Source organism: Chiloscyllium plagiosum, chromosome 39, assembly GCF_004010195.1.
Source record: "Chiloscyllium plagiosum isolate BGI_BamShark_2017 chromosome 39, ASM401019v2, whole genome shotgun sequence".
Classification (NCBI taxonomy): Eukaryota; Metazoa; Chordata; class Chondrichthyes; order Orectolobiformes; family Hemiscylliidae; genus Chiloscyllium; species Chiloscyllium plagiosum.
In genome coordinates, this window is record NC_057748.1 from 20,126,957 (window position 1) to 20,143,839 (window position 16,883).

The following is a 16,883-nucleotide window of genomic DNA, read 5'->3' on the forward strand; positions in this document are numbered from 1 at the left end:
TCCCTATATTCAAACGGGATTTGCTTTGCAAAGGAGACCCTCCTCTTCGCCGCTTGTGTGAGCACTGAGTCCAGAGCAGCCCGGAGAGCCGTGACCCGTTGCAATTTGACCACGGATGGTCTGGTGAAATATGCCGACTCAGCCGGGCTTCAAGCATCTGCTGCTGCTCTCCTCTCTGCCTCCTTCTCATTGTTGAGTATGAAATAATCATTCCCCTTAAGAATGCTTTGGTGATCTCCCAGAGCACTGGTGGATTACTGGCTGTACCCTGATTGATTGTCTGAAAAAACCCTGAACTCCCTTGTGATAAACTGTACAAGGTTGTCATCCTTCAACAGAAACGGATCCCTGCGCCAGTGCCACGCGCCTACTCCACGACGTTTGGTCTTAACAATCTAAATATACTGCTGCATGGTCCGAATTAGTTATGCTCCCAATCCAGCAGGCTAACACCAAGTCCAGACAATCCTATGGAACAAAGAACATATCAATTCTTGTGTGGTACTTGTGTAGGTTCGAGTAAATGGTAAAGTTCCTCCCATTTGGGTGGAGGCACCTCCACACACCCACTAGCCCCAACTCCTCACACAAGTCCACTAACTGTCTAGACTGCCAACAGCCCTCTTGGCATCCTGTCTAACCCAGGTTCCATCAGACAGTTAAACTCTTCTCCTATAATCGTATGGCGCACCCAAAGAGCCTGCATCTCAACTATAAATTTAAGAGGATGCGCCAGGGGACAGGAAATGTTCAGGATGCCATGCTCTTCTCTGTGTATCAGCGCCTTGAGAATGACAAACCATCCATGCTCCTCCTTGATTTGATCTGTCACCTGAAATGGGAGGTTCTTTTGTACCAGTATGACCACTCCTCTGCTTTTAGAGTTAAAGAAGGAAAAGAATACCCTATCATATTCCCGCAGCTGTAACTTCAGATGTTCCCCATCAGTCAAATGTGTCTCTTGCAACAACACAATGTCAACCTTTTCCTTCCTAAGATTTGAGAGCACCTTTTTCCTTTTAATGGGGGAATGGCTCCCCTTTATATTCCAGGTGCCCCACCTGAACAGATCGCTAGCCACGACTGCACACTACAGCCCACAGATCCCCGAGAGGAAAAAGCTAATTCAATGTGCGACGAGTGGAGAAGAAACAGACTTTATCAAATCTAAAGTCCTTAAACACTACCAAAACTAAAAAACTAACCTGTACTCCTAACCTAAGCAAATAAACACAAGAAACACAAATTTCCAGAGATCCCTCCCCTTGCCCATAGGGGGCATTCACTCCCAACCTCACAACCATCCTAACATGTTCCAGCTCAAGCCACGCTCCAAACCCAAGCAATGGGAGAAAACACATTATTTATACTCTTAAAAGTTAACAATGAATGCCACCCCTCCCCCTTCTCATCTCAACCCCATACATCTTTATATCAAACGAGTAACCACCACTCACCCTGCAAAACAGAAGAATAGAATAACTAATAACCACCAAAACAGAATATAAAACATACCAGATTTTACACCAAAGCAATACCGAGCCTATAAAGCCCGAGTCCCCAAAAGGGAAAAAAAGTTATATTATGCCATTGTCCACACGCCTCGTTTCCTTCTTCCTCCTCGGTCAAAGTCTATCATTTCAGCAAATTCAAAAATTCTTTCACTTTTTCTGCTAAGTCGAAGTTACACATAGATCTCCCACAATTGAAACGTAGCACTGCCGGGTACCTCAGAGAGTACTGAATGTTTAAATCTCTTATTTTTTTCTTTTACATCATCAAAGGCCTTCCTTTTCTTAATTACAGCCCCAGAAAAGTCATCAAAAAACATTATTTTCAAACCTTTATAAGTGAAGCCTGTAGATCTCTTCCCAGTCTTCTGGCTGTTTCCATTATTGGATGCTTTTTCTTGTAATGCTGGAGTCGCACTAGGACCGGGCAGGGGCGCTGGACCGACCTGGACCTGCATATCACGATCGGGTAGATCCACTCCACACTCAACCGGCCTGACTCGATCTCCAGGCCCAGCATCTCTGGAAGCCACCACTCGAGGAAATCAGAAAGGTTTTCACCTTCTTCAAGCTCTGTGGATTCTTTTTCTTTGACCTCGATTTTCAAGCTCGTCTACTTGTTCCTGCAGGGCCCGGACCTGGCCTTCTATGGTTCGGATCCGCCCCTCGGAGCTCTCCGTCGCAGTCTCCGAGGCCATGGTCCTCTGCTCCACCGCCTCCATGCGCTGGTCCAACACCTGAATCTCCTGCTCATGCTTTGTCAGCATGGCAGCAATTGGCTCCAGCACTCCCTCGATTCTTTTCCACGGCATTTTGCAAACTCCATTAGTAAATTCTGTTGCTCCACTGAAGGTAAAGGCGCCGCCATGGGAGTCAAGGTAATGGCTGTGTGTGTGTGAAACGTAGCACTGCCGGGTACCTCAGAGAATACTGAATGTTTAAATCTCTTATTTTTTTCTTTTACATCATCAAAGGCCTTCCTTTTCTTAATTACAGCCCCAGAAAAGTCATCAAAAAACATTATTTTCGAATCTTTATAAGTGAAGCCTGTAGATCTCTTCCCAGTCTTCTGGCTGTTTCTATTATTGGATGCTTTTTCTTGTTATGCTGGAGTCGCATTAGGACCGGGCAGGGGCGCTGGACCGACCTGGACCTGCATATCACGATCAGGTAGATCCACTCCACACTCACCCGGCCTGACTCGATCTCCAGGCCCAGCATCTCTGGAAGCCACCTCTCGAGGAAATCAGAAAGGTTTTCACCTTCTTCAAGCTCAGGTAAGCCCAAGGTCTGTGGATTCTTTTTCTTTGACCTCGATTTTCAAGCTCGTCTACTTGTTCCTGCAGGGCCCGGACCTGGCCTTCTATGGTTCGGATCCGCCCCTCGGAGCTCTCCGTCGCAGTCTCCGAGGCCATGGTCCTCTGCTCCACCGCCTCCATGCGCTGGTCCAACACCTGAATCTCCTGCTCATGCTTTGTCAGCATGGCAGCAATTGGCTCCAGCACTCCCTCGATTCTTTTCACGGCATTTTGCAAACTCCATTAGTTGCTCCACTGAAGGTAAAGGCACCGCCATGGGAGTCAAGGTAATGGCTGTGTGTGTGTCTGACATCGTAGGGGAATGCCCTGCCTACTGCACTTCCCCAGCCCCCTTTCCTTCCAATGTCTTCATTTCAGCTCCAGATCTTCCAAATCCTAATTTAAAGGAGTTCTAGGTGCTCTACCTACTTTATACTGCAAACCTTCCTCAGCGGTGACTAATGTGGTGGGTAGGAGGCCATCTTGCCTGGGGTGTGGAACAGAGCCCAACACAGCAGACTGTTCAAACTGCTGCCATCCTGAATCCCCTGAAAGCAGTATCTTAACTATCCTTTCAGAACCATTCGTTTATACAACAAATGACATACTTGACCTTCGCACGTAGGAAGCAACATACCATCCTAGATTCAAGTAGGTGGCTAAAGAAATCCCGGACTATTGAATTCTCTACCGCTTTTCAAATCTTCTTTCGACCCTCTATACAGCTTAGTCAGCCATTGTACCTGGCTCAGCTGCACTGCCCAGAGGAGTTATTATTCTCACCAGTATTCAGAATGAAATGCTGATTATTGGCAAGATACACTCAGGAGACGGTTGTGTTACCTGCCTTGTCCTTCTATACTGCCTGGGGTCACCCATTCTCTTTCTGTCTGAATACCCCTTAACTGCTGCAGGGGTGACCACATCTACAAAAGCACTCTCCATCTCAGGCACATACTGCGATAATCAGATCTGAAGTCTGGACCTCAAGTTGCACTTCCTGGATGCATGCAGCATCAGTGGAATTTCCCACTATTTCTTGTCTCAATTCAACAGTCTTAGTGAGTTTGGGATATTGTGACACTTGATAGAGTTAATGAATGGAATGTTAGAATATTTTCTGTTTCTAACGCTCACCTTTCTGTGGCATGGCAATGGCGTTACACCCAAAGTCAGTAATTTTCACCACCATCCGACTGTCCACAACGCAGTTTGTGGATTTCAGGCTCCCATGCACTTCAATTTTGCTTGAGTGTAGATAAGACATTCCCTTAAAACCATAGCCAATAAATCAGTCAGTAATTGAAAGAAACAACAGCATGAAACATTCTTTGACCACAACTGAGAAAGTAGCACAATACAGATCATTTAAGCAGCAGCTGACAATTTCCTTAATAGATGAATTAGTTGCTCACTTGAGACAGCAAAGAGGGTGCATTACACTGATTCCAAACCTGTATCTATCTTGGAAGTGTTTGAAGGACTAACCCCATTCTGAACATGCCCTGGGAGTGTTTGATGCGGGCAGTGTAGAGGGGTGTGTATGCTATTTCTAACCTTGTGATGTCCCTGTCGTGGGACTGTTTGATAGGGACAGTGTAGAGGAAACTTTACTCCATATCTAATTCCAAGCCATACCTATCCTGGCAATGTTTGATTGAGACATCATACAGGAATCTTTATTCTGTACTGCGACCTGTGTTATATCTGTCTTGAGAATGTTTGGTGAGGTTAGTGCAGAAGGGGGTTTACTCTGTATCTAACCTGTGTTTTTCAATCCTGGAAGTATCAATGCTGACACTTACTGACTAGAATAGAATGTTCCTTGATGCAAATGTACCTGACCTTGCCAATGAGAAAATGAACACTTCAACTCTGTAATGCTGTGAAGTTGCTCCAGGGCCCAATTCACACTTTTATTTAGTTCTCTATTCCTCAGTTTTATGAATTTTAACTTTATTGATTTGAATTGAATTAGCTTTATTGTCACATGATTACAGCGAAAAGTTTGCAAGTCACCACTTATGGCACCATCTTAGGTACAAAGGACCTAGGTACACTTTCTTGAGTACAAATTCTTAGGGAAAAGAATTCTAAAAGGTCCAGCATTACAGACCTTCAAAAGTACAAAATCATAGTAATAAATTTAAAAAATAGAAGTTCAAAATAACAGTCCTTTAGAATTGTAATGGAAATAACTACAAATACTCCTTTTTCCAGTTTGCTACTAAAAACAGTTACCTCTCGATGGGACTCAGATGCAGGGAATCACAACCCGCCAAGGGGAGCATAAGCAGTATGTCAGAATACTTTAGTCACGGGGAGAATTATGCAGCTATAATTAACCCCATCTTCGTATGATACACGGGTGCACAAAAACATACAGTCACATGTGCACCCACACGCATTCACATGTATAGTCTCTCACACACACATGCATTGTGCATTTTGTAGCAATCATTACTGGACAGTAAACAGGAGGAGAAATCGGAATGAAGCTGGTCCTTTTGTAGCAAAGTTTAGAAAATGGTTGATCAGTGAAACACTGCATGCCCATCTTCAATCTTTTGGCAATCACGTTGATGCCTAAAGCTGCTCTTCATGAGAATCTGCAGCATTCACAGTATGAATTTCGCACTTACCTTTGCAATATCATACATGACCGATATCTTGAACTCTAAATCCATGAAAGTGCCATCCGGGTATGATATTTTGTCATTCAACACGTCCTGAGGGAAGCAATAGAAATATTGTGCCATTAAGAGGAGTCAACTGTCAGCATAGACATCTACTTGGTGATCTTGACCATTGAAGCTTGGTGCCAACTGCTGTTCAGATGTGGTCAATGTTGTGGTTCACCAACTTCCCAAGCACAGGCTCCACAGATCACCTAGCAATGTGCTTCCATTCTTCCTTATTCTGTGGAATGTCTTAGTTTTTTGTAAGAATGGATGTAGAATAAAGAGACGAAAAAAAGTGATATAAACATTAACTTCATCTCTCTCTGTATAGGTGCTTCCAACCTTGTTAAGTTTATCCAGCTCTTTCTGATTTTATGTCAGATATCCAGCGTTCAAACTACTTTGCTTTCACATACACGTAGAATTGATAGAGTTGCCTCTTGTGGGTGCTACCAAAACTGAGGCCACAAATAGAAAATAATCGCTAATGAATCCAGTGGGGAATTCAGGACAAATTTGTTTATTGAGAGCAGGGAGATTGTGGGACTCAGTGGTACAAGGAGTTGTTGTGAATTGCATGGCTGAGCTTAACCAGAAGCAGGTATACAAAGGGGAAAATAATGTCCTTGTTCAAAAATAGAGGGAAACAATATATAGGAAATTGCAGACCAGTTTAACATCTGTTGTTGGGAAAGTGTTAGAATCAATTATCAAAAAGCAAAATAAGGACATTTGGAAAGTCAAAATGCTATCCATCAGAGTCAGCATTGTTTAATGAAGAGCAAATCATGTTTGACTAATTTTTTAGAGTTCTTCGATGATGAAAAGTGGATAATGGGGATCCTGTGGATGTAATATATTTGGATTTCTGGAAGGCATTTGATAAGGTGTCACACAAAAGGTTAATTCACAAGGTTGGATCATATGGGATTAGGGGTCATTTATTAGCCTGGATAAATGACTGGCTGATGGACAGATGGATAAATGTTTTTTTTACAGATGGCAAGATATAAGTAGTGAGGTGCCACAGGGTTCGGTCCATTTACCCCAGCTATTTATAATCTACATTAAAAACTTGGATACAGGGATAGAAGGCTGTATAGTCAGATTTGTAGATGACACAAAAATAGGTGGGATGGTGCAATGAGGACATAAGAATCTGACAAATGGATATAGATAGGTTAGGAGGGTGAGGCAAAATGTGGCAGATGGACTTTGACATGGATAAGTGTGTGGTCATACATTTTGGTCAAAAAAATGGGAACGTGACCTATCATCTTAATGGGGAGAGACTTTGGGTGCTCCAGTGCAGAGGGATCTGGGTGTCCTCAAAGATGAGACACAGAAAACTAGCATTCAGGTTCAGCAGATAATAAAGCAAGCGAATGGAATATTGGCTTTTATAGCTAAGGGAATAGAATATAAAGGTACAGAAGTATAGTTGCAACTATATAAGGCATTTGTGTGACCACACCTGGAGTATTATGCACAGTTTTGGTCTTCTTCTTTGAGGAAAGATGTGGCATTGGGGGAAGTTCAGAGGAAGTTCACTAGATTAATCCCAGAGATGAGGGATTTGTCGTATGAAGAGAGATTGAACACTTAAGGCCTAAAGTCTCTGGAATTTAGAAGAATGAGGGGAGATCAAGTTGAAGTATTCAAGTTATAAAAGGTGTGGATAAAATAGATGTGGACTGGATGCTTCCACTTGTGGGACATCCTAGGGTGAGAGGTCATAGTCTTAGAATAGGAGGGAGCAAATTTAAAACAGAATTGAGGAGAAACCACTTCTCCTGAAGGGTTGTGAATCTGTGGAATTCACTATCTCAAAGTGCAGTGGATGCTGGGACAGTGAGTAAATTTAAGGAGGAGTTAGACAGAGTTTTAATTGATAATGGGTTGAAAGGTTATGGGGAGAAGGTAGGAAAATGGGGGTGAGAAGCATATCAGCCATGAAGTGGCGGAGCAGATCCAATGGGCCGAATAGCCTAATTCTGCTGCTCCTACATATTATGAACTCACGAACTTGTGGAAGGGATTGAACATTATGTTGATAGTCTGAGATATAGAGAGGTTGGAATATAAACCTTCAAACAGACCTGTTGGATGGAATAATCTATAAATTCTATATAATTCTATGGCAAAGTGAGAAGAAGCAAAGAGAATCTAATTCCATTTGAGCCTAGCTTTTTAGTATCAGTAGTTCAATGGAATTCTTGAAATATTGTTCACGTTTAAGTATCGAAATGACAAGTCAGAAATAAATCATGGAATTATAAAGGATTTCATCAAGGCTTCCTTCCATAAACTGCTTGCCATCTGCTTTTAACTGTACCCCACCCAACCACATATCCTCTACCCTATCAGGAGAAAGTGAGGACTGCAGGTGCTGGAGATCAGAGCTGAAAAAGTGTTGCTGGAAAAGCGCAGCAGGTCAGGCAGCATCCAAGGAGCAGGAGAATCGACGTTTCGGGCATGAGCCCTTCTTCAGGATTCCTGAAGAAGGGCTCATGCCCGAAACATCGATTCTCCTGCTCCTCGGATGCTGCCTGACCTGCTGCGCTTTTCCAGCAACACATTTTCAACTCAAGCCTATCACTCTACCAAGTTAAAGTTTGAACAGCTTTACCATGAGGCTGAGAGTTAAGCTGGCATACTTCGACAATATTTATTCATCCCATATAATTCCACCTTGGCCAATTCCTAATTACTGGCACTTTGGGGATTATTTGTTTTAACTTTAACTATGTTCAATTCCATTCACTCGCAAGAAAGCCAAGGCCAAAGTTAGACAGCCATCTCAGTGGAGCCCAGCATCTAGGGAAATGCTCAAACTCTCCTCAGTTTGGATTCAAGGCCTCAAATCAGTTTTGTTCATCTTACTTACAATCTATTTTATGACACTGACCATTAAATCACCCACAGAAACATGAATTTCTCATTTTTTACACTTGTTACAAAAAAGATGTGTTTGAACTTATGTTAACCTCTCCATCATTTCATTTTTAAAGTAATTTCCTGCATTTGCAACGTTCTATAAATGGAACGTTGATGCTACTGGAGGCAATCCATGTTAAATGACCACATAGTCACCCTAGCGGAGGGGAAGAGAATTTGGAATATTTTAATGTCAAATTGGAAGGCAACTTCCCTGGACAAAATCCAGCACCGATGATGGAAAGAGTCAAAAGCCGAGGGGCTGGAAAAGCACAGCAGGTCAGGTAGCATCCAAGGAGCTGGAGAATTAACGTTTTGGGCTTAAGCCCTTCATCGAGAATGTGGGAAGGCGGAAGGGGGCTCGGAGATAAATAGGAGGGTGGGAGTGGGGGTCAGATAGCTGGGAAGGTGATAGGTAGATGCAGGTGGGATGGGGGTTGCGGATAGGTGGGAAGAAAGATTAACCGGTAGGACAGTTCAAGAGGGTGGTGTCGAATTGGATGGTTGGATCTAGGATGAAGGTGAGGGAAGGGGAGATGAGGAAACTAGTGAAGTTGATGTTGATGTCATGTAGTTGGAGGGTCCCAAGATAGAAGATGAGACATTCTTCCACCAGGTGGCAGGCGGCTTGGATTTGGTGATGGAGGAAGCCCAGGACTTGTATGTACTTTGTGGAGTGGGAGGAGGAGTTGAAGTGGTCAACCACAGGGAAGTGGGGTTTGGTGCATGCATCCCAGAGAGGTTCCCTGAAACATTCTCCAAGCTAGTGTCCTGTCTCCCCAGTACAGAGGACACCACATGGAGAGCAATGGACACAGTAGATGAGGTGTTTGGATGTGCAGGAAAATCTCTGCTGGATATAGCATGATCCTTTTGGCCTTGGACGGAGGTGAGGGGAGAGGTGTGGGCACAGGTTTTACACCTCTTGCGGTAGCAAGGGAAGGTGCCGGGATTGAAGGGTGGGTAGGTGGGGGCTGTGGACCTAACGAGGGAGTCACGGAGGGAATGGTTTCTGTGAAATGCTGACAGGAGTGGAGAGGGAAATATATTTCTGCTGATAGGGTCTGATTGTAGGTGGTGGAAATGGCAGAGAATAATGCGCTATATCCGGAGATTAGTGAGGTAGATGGTGAGGACCAGGGAGGTTCTATCCTTGTTGTGTTTAGAGGGGTGGGGTGTTCAAGGGCGGAGCTGTGGGAAGTGGAGGAGATGCACTAGAGAGCATCATTGACGATGTGGAAAGGGAAATTGCAGTCCTTGAAATAGGAGACCATCTGGGATATTCTGGAGTGGAATTGCTAGGAGCAGATACGGCAGAGACATAGGAATTAGGAGTAAGGGATAGCATTTTTACAGGAGGTGGGTTGGGAGGAGATTAGAGGTAAAAACAATGACTGCAGATGCTGGAAACCAGATTCTGGATCAGTGGTGCTGGAAGAGCACAGCAATTCAGGCAGCATCCGAGGACATAGTCCAGGTAACTGTGGGAGTCAATGGATTTGAAGTAGATGTCTGTGTTGAGTTGGTCACTGGAGATGGAGACGGAGAGGTCCAGGGGGACGGAGATGTCCAAGATGCTCTGGGTGAACTTGAGGTCAGGGTGAAAGGTGTTTGTGAGTGGTTCAATCTCCTCATGGGAGCATGAGATGGCACCGATACAGTCATCAATGTAGCAGAGGAAAAGGTGCCAGTGTAACTGAGGAAGATGGACGATTCCATGTATCCAACAAAGTGGCTGGCATAGCTGGGGCCCATGTGGGTTCCCATGGATACCCCTTTGGTCTGAAGGAAGTTGGAGGATTCGAAGGAAAAGTTGTTGAGAGTGAGGACCAGTTCCGCCAATCAAATAAGTGTGTCAGTGGAGGGCTACTGATTGGGTCAGCTGGAGAGGAAGAAACTGAGGTCTTGGAGGCCTTTGTCATGGTGGATGGATGTGTACAGGATGGAAAAAGTAAGCACAAACGTGGGAGAAAGGTTTGATGCCGCAATGCGTATGTAATTCATTGACCTGGGAGTGTAGAGGGATGAAAGTGTGACCTTGACTGAGGACTGATCATTCATCCTCAGTGAGGGGAAGGGCTGGGGGATGGTAAAACTCAGCAGGTCTGGGGGCTAGGACTGGGTGGAGAGCTGAAGTTTGGAGTGGGGGGACTGACTGTCTCTGGATTCGGTGTGGTCATGGTATAATTGGTGATGTCACCAAAGGAAGTGATGTAAACCAGGGTGGTCAGGGGAACGGAAGTGGTGTGTTTGGTGGTATCCGTGGGAGCGGAAGTGACGTTGCATGCGACAATCGCAAAAGCAGTGTCTTTGGCGATGGCAGTGGAGGTGACATGGTCGGTGGGGCTGGGTTAGGTGACGTCAGTGGGGGGGCAGAAGTGGCACATTAAGCGGTAACTAGGGGGGAATGTTTGTTGGCGGTGTTCTGGTGAATGACGTCAGTGGGGGTGGAAGTGGCATAGGTGGTGGCAACCATGGGGGTGGAGTTGACATGACGGGCAGTCTTCGCAGAGGTTTCGGCAGCAGAGGTTATGGAGGTATTTGCAGAGACGGTGGTCCTGGAGGCAAACATGGAGGTGGGATGGTGAATGGGGGTCATGGTCCATGGTGTGACGGGGGTGCAGAAGTGACATCATCATTTGGAGCGTTGGTGGTGGCTGTAGTGGCCATGTGGATAATGGCTTCCAACCTGTTCTAGAGGCCAGGAGAAGGGTCTGGAGTGGTCAAGGATTCCTGGGTTTGGAGGTAGGTACATGAGAGTTTGGTGTACTTATGTTCCTTGATGTCCAATAAGCTGGAGAGAAAACGTTTGTTGAGTGTGTGGATCCTTATCAGGATGAAGAATAGCAGAGGTCCGTTGGAGGTCTGGGAGAGTGTGACCCTGAGCTGGGTCAGGGCTGACTGCAAAGAGAGTAGGTGCCGGCACATAGCTGTGAGTGTGGAGCGGAGGATCTAGAGGGTCAACTGTTTCTGGAGGCTTTGGATTTGTTGTAGGTACTGGCTGTCCTTGTCAGGTCCAAATTATAACAGTCTGAATGTAGTCTGGGGTTCATGCAGGATATGTTGATTGCATAGACACATGCTGAGGATGGAGACGTGGCTGGAACAGCGGGTCTGCATAAGGACGTGGCTGAAGAGCTTCAGGGCAGAGGAGACTACCTGGGGAGTGCAGTGAGAGAGAGAGACTCACTGAGATCCTTGTGGAGGGAGGAGGAGAATCTCTTCAAGGTAGACACGGTGGAAAGTCTTGCCAATTTCCATCCATTTTAATTGATTTTATTTTCAATATTCAAATAAAGCTACAGAATTAGGAAATTGTATTGATCTCCTATACAATTTAGGGGAGTCTACTTAATTTATTCAACCTGCCACAGGATGCAACTAATAAAGACTCAGGAAATTCCAGTTTAACTCTAAGATATCAGCCTCGCATTGTGATTCACCCTAACCCTATGATACTTGTTCTACAAAACATACCTTCAGTCCCACATTGTTGCTAATGTACAATAGACAGGATTTCATCATCTGGATTAGTGGTGCTGGAAGAGCACAGCAGTTCAGGCAGCATCCAAGGAGCTTTGAAATCGATGTTTCGGGCAAAAGCCCTTCATCAGGATTTTAACCCTACTGCGAATCCTCTTGCAAGGATGCCTGCCTTGAAGAAGTTTTCCTCCTCTCTCTACAAGAATCTCAGGGAGTCCCTCTCCCACTGCAACTCCCTTGAGGGTTTCATCATCTATTAAACCTTTACATTTCTGTTCCTTCTTCAAACCATCCTCAGCTGCAATGAAGCACTCTCCTCTGAAACATGGGTTTACATAGTCCCAGTCCAGAGACTGGTAAACAGAGTTACTCTGCAGTACTATAAAGAGAGGGTGCCATGCTGTTGAAATTGAAACATCTCAGATAAAACTTCATAATTCTACAGCAAGAGTAGACAATTTCCAATGGAGTTCACTGAATAACGACCAAGAACTAGGATTCATTTTCCAATGTCTATCGTACCCTCCCTTTCCCATCCACAAATGGCAAATCTCTCAGCTGTTCAAACTAGGTTAAGCATCAACCACTGCTATAAATCCCTTACAAATCCATAAACTAACCAACTACAGGAGGCTGTAGGTTGACTTACCCTCAGTGATCCTCGCTCACAGTATTCAATTACTTTATATATACCAAAGTCAAACTTTACTGTTCCATAGAATTTCGTCAAATTGTAATAATCAATTTGCAGTAGCTGAAAGAGAAATATTTTCATTTAGAATCATGTATTAAGCTGTTTAATAATCATAGAATGATACAACACATACAGGAGACCATTTTTCCCATCATCCTTATACTCTGTTTTTGAATTGGTTCCTGTCCATTCACCATTATCTTCCAAATGTTGACACAAAGCAATTGTCCAATTTCCTATTGCAAGTCGCAGGTAGACAGGATAGTGAAGAAGGCATTTGGTATGTTTGCCTTTATTGGTCAGTGCATTGAGTATAGGAGTTGACAGGTCACATTGCTGCAGTACAGGACATTGGTTAGTCACTTTTGGAATACTACATTCAATTCTGCTCACCCTGCTAGAGGAAAGATGTTGTGAAACTTGAAAGAGTGCAGAAAGGATTTACAAGGATGTTGTCAGAATTGGAGGGTTTCAGCTATTTTCCCTGGAGTGTCAGAAGCTAAGGGGTGACCTTATAGAAGTGCATAAAATCATGAGGGGTGAACAGCCAAGGTCTTTTCCAAGGGCAGGCCTGTCCAAAACTAAATGGCATAGTTTAAGGTGAGAGGAAAAATATTTAAGAGGGACAACGTTTTCATGCAGAGGGTGGTGCATGTATGGAACAAGCGCCTGAGGAATGTGGTGGAGGCTAGTACAATTATAGCATTTAAAAGGCATCTGTATGGATACATAAATAGGAAGGGTTTAGAGCAATATGGGGCAAATGCTGGCAAATGGGACAATATTAATTTAGGATCTCTGGTCGGTATGGACGAGTTGGACTGAAGGGTCTGATCCATACTGTACATCTCTATTGAATTTGTTTTCACTGCTCTTTCAAACAGACCACATAGAGTCATAGTCATAGAGATGTACAGCATGGAAACAGACCCTTCGGTCCAACCCGTCCATGCTGAACATGTTATTGTGTAAAAAGATTATGGCTCGCCACCTTGAACTATCAGATCCAGGATCAAGTACATTTTAGTTGACTTGTCCTGCTATATTTGAAAGCTTTGAAACCTCACAACAATATGTAATTATATAGCACCTTTAAAGTAGTGAAACATCCCAAGGCTCTTTAAGATGATTATGTGAAGGGTACACTGAGAGTTACTCTGGACTATTTTGTTCAGTTAATCAAATAGAGTCCAGCTGGGTTTTACTGCAATTTTCTTTTGTCCTGATGAAGTTAGGACTTCTTGCTTGCACTCTTAGGAGGTCTTGTATGCATGGATAATGAGCCTAATTCTGAGCAGAATTTAAAGAGAAATTGCTTTAAAAATCAGCAGATTTGGCACCTACTGTGAAGAGAAAGCAGAGTTAATATTCTGAAGAGTCACTGCATCCGAAAAGTCAACTCTGTTTTCTCTCTTGCTGAGTTTTTCCACCAATTTCTGATTTCCAGCATCTGCAGTTCTTTCCATTTGTTTGTTTCTGAGCAGAAGTCCCAAGTTTGAGTCCCACTCAAGGACTCGATAATTAAGGAAGACGTAAGCGTTCATTACTTAGACATTGTATTTGAGTGTCAACCTGAAACTCCTTCCAACATAAGTCAATGCCAGGTGATAAGAGAAGGAAAGATTCCTGATCAACGAGGGGAAATAAATTGGAGCCTGAAATCTCATTATCCACAGCTCCAGATCGCAATATGCATAATTTGCCACTTATGCAAGCTCCCTTAATGATGTGTAACATACAACATCATACAATCGCACACTTGAACCTCCTGTAATTATAATTATTTTTAATCAATCTATTTGGACATGATAATGACACATCTCTGGAGCTGTTGTGACTTGAATCTAGACACCTGGTCTAGGAATGAACTGACTGAGGTGGCAGTGGTGACTGGTACAATTACAACCTTTAAAAGGCATCTGGATGGATATATGAATAGGAAGGGTCTAGACAGAAGTGGGCCAAATGCCGGCAAATGGGATTAGATTAATTTCGGATCTAGTCAGCATGGACAAGTTGTACTGAAGGGTCTGTTTCCATGCTGTACAACTGTATGACTCTAAGTTGGGATACTTCCACTGAACTATAAGACACTCTTCTGTTAATTGTATAAATTGAGGACAAGGATAAGGGGTGGAGTGCATTCAACATTTGAACACATTCAAAAGAGACACATATTGGCACTTGGATGGTGAATAGGGTAAGGAGCTCTAACAAGCTTGGGAAACAGGCAGACTGCATTTTGTAGTGTCTTAGGGGACCCCTCATGCTGTTGTTCAAAATGTAGGCAATTGTTAATTGAAAGATGCTGCTCTTTCAATCAAAGGCTGCTCTCTCCTGTGTTTCCTACGAACATTTTCACTTCGTTGGGTCATCACTGATAGCACTTTGGGTATGTGTACACCAAATGGACTGCATTGTAGCAGTTCAAGAAGGCAGCTCACCACTACCATCTCAAAGGCGTGTGTGTGAGTGTGTGTGTGTGTTCACATCTGTGTGTGAGATACTCTGTGTACTAAACTGTCATTGTGTATTCAGGCAGAAAATATGGTTGGGACAATGATCCTTAAACCTGGTACCCTGCAAGGCTGCATACCCCTCAGCACCTTACTATACTGCTGATATACTCAGACTGTGTGGCCAAAGTTAGCACTAACTCAATTTTCAAATTTGCTGGTGACACCACCATAATGAGTAGGATCTCAAATAACAATGAGGCAGAGTCTAGGAAAGAGCTAGACAGCTTAATGGTGTGGTGCAAAGACAACAATCTCCCCCTCAATGTCAGCAAAATGAAGGAGCTGGTCATCAACTTCAGGGAAGTGGAGTGGATGGCACACCCCTGTCTGTATCAGTGGGGCTGAGGTGGAGGTAGTCAAGAGCTTTAATAGCTTGGAGTAAATATCACCAACAATCTATCCTGGTCCATCCACATCAATGCCAGTCAAGAAAATACGCCAAAACCTCTACTTTCTCAAAAGGCTAAGGAAATTCGGCATGTCCGCAACGACTCTTACCAATGTTTATTGATGCACCATAGAAAGCAACCTAAGCAGATGCATCACAGCTTGGTGTAGCAACTGTTCTGACCAAGATCGCAAGAAATTACAAAGGGTTATGAACGCAGTCTAGTCTGACTGAAAACCAATCTTCTGACTGCTGCCTCAGAAAAGCTGCCAACTTAATCAAATACCCCTCTCACCTTGGTTATACTCACTTTCACCCAATTCCATTGAGCAGAAGATACAAAAGTTTGAAAACACGTACCAACAGACTCAAGAACAGCTTATTTCCCTCTGTTATCAGACGTATGAACAGAGCTCTCATGTATTAGAGTTGGTCTTTCTCTGGACCGTCTCTGTAGCTGTAACACTAAATTCTGCTTTCTGTTGTATTATCCTGATGTACTTATATTAAGTATGATTTGTCTGGTTACCATGCAAAACAATACTTTTCACTGTACCTTAGTACATGACAATAATAAATCAAATCAAAATTAAATCATTTCTTCACAAAAGACACAGAGCAACTGGTTCACAAGTTATAAAATCTCTGACTTATTAGTTAAAAGCACAGGTTCCAGCAGCTGGTGGGAGAAGATAAATTGGCTTTCTTCAGTCATGAGGTGTTTACCTAGAGAGCACAAGAGACACATCTTCTACCCTTTCAGTGATCTGAAGGCTTCTGCCAGTATCGTTCACATCCACAAGATGTTCAGTTATATAGTAGCAAACCAGCTAGTGGTTGTCAGGCTGATGGCCTTTGGCACCTCCAATTGGTTACAAATTTCTAAACCAGTCAGTTTCTTTTTGTCGGCTTTGTACATACATCCCAGATCCATGCAGTCTCCTTTTACACCTTTCTTTACAACTTGCAAAGCAACAGTATTAACATGACTTACAATGAGTTTCAGCAACTTTAGTGAGTACTACAATTCCTTCCTCAATTCTCTGCTGTAAGACAATCCTTTTCCCAATTCAGTCCACAATCAAACATAAAGTAGAATGAGAAGATGCAATCTTTACACTGTTCTGTATCTGATATTAAGACATAGGTTCATTGGAAAGGGCCCTAAGATGGAATGACACTAATGATGGGTTACCTGTCAGCTTGGTTCTTGAATACGTTTACAGATGTGCACTTGAATTTGTAATGAAGTATCAGAGCCGAGCTGTAGAGAGTCGCTTGAGAAAACTTGACAAGACCCACAGTCTAAATATCCTCGATGAAACTTACCAGAATTGTCACTTAGCCAATTTCTGGTAAAATTTAGCCCATT

At 43.6% G+C, this 16,883-nt stretch overlaps 1 protein-coding gene across 2 annotated transcripts in view; it reads right to left on the reverse strand.

Annotated features, from left to right (window-relative positions):
* Positions 1–16,883, reverse strand: part of LOC122542318 (heat-stable enterotoxin receptor-like) — a 186,771-nt gene that overhangs the window by 46,850 nt on the left and 123,038 nt on the right. For both annotated transcript variants that reach the window (XM_043679963.1, XM_043679962.1), the window contains 3 exons: positions 12,560–12,664; positions 5,452–5,538; positions 3,947–4,079 (listed from right to left, as the gene is read on the reverse strand). In XM_043679963.1, coding sequence (XP_043535898.1) covers positions 3,947–4,079; positions 5,452–5,538; positions 12,560–12,664 — 325 coding nt within the window. The remainder of the gene's footprint in view (positions 1–3,946; positions 4,080–5,451; positions 5,539–12,559; positions 12,665–16,883) is intronic.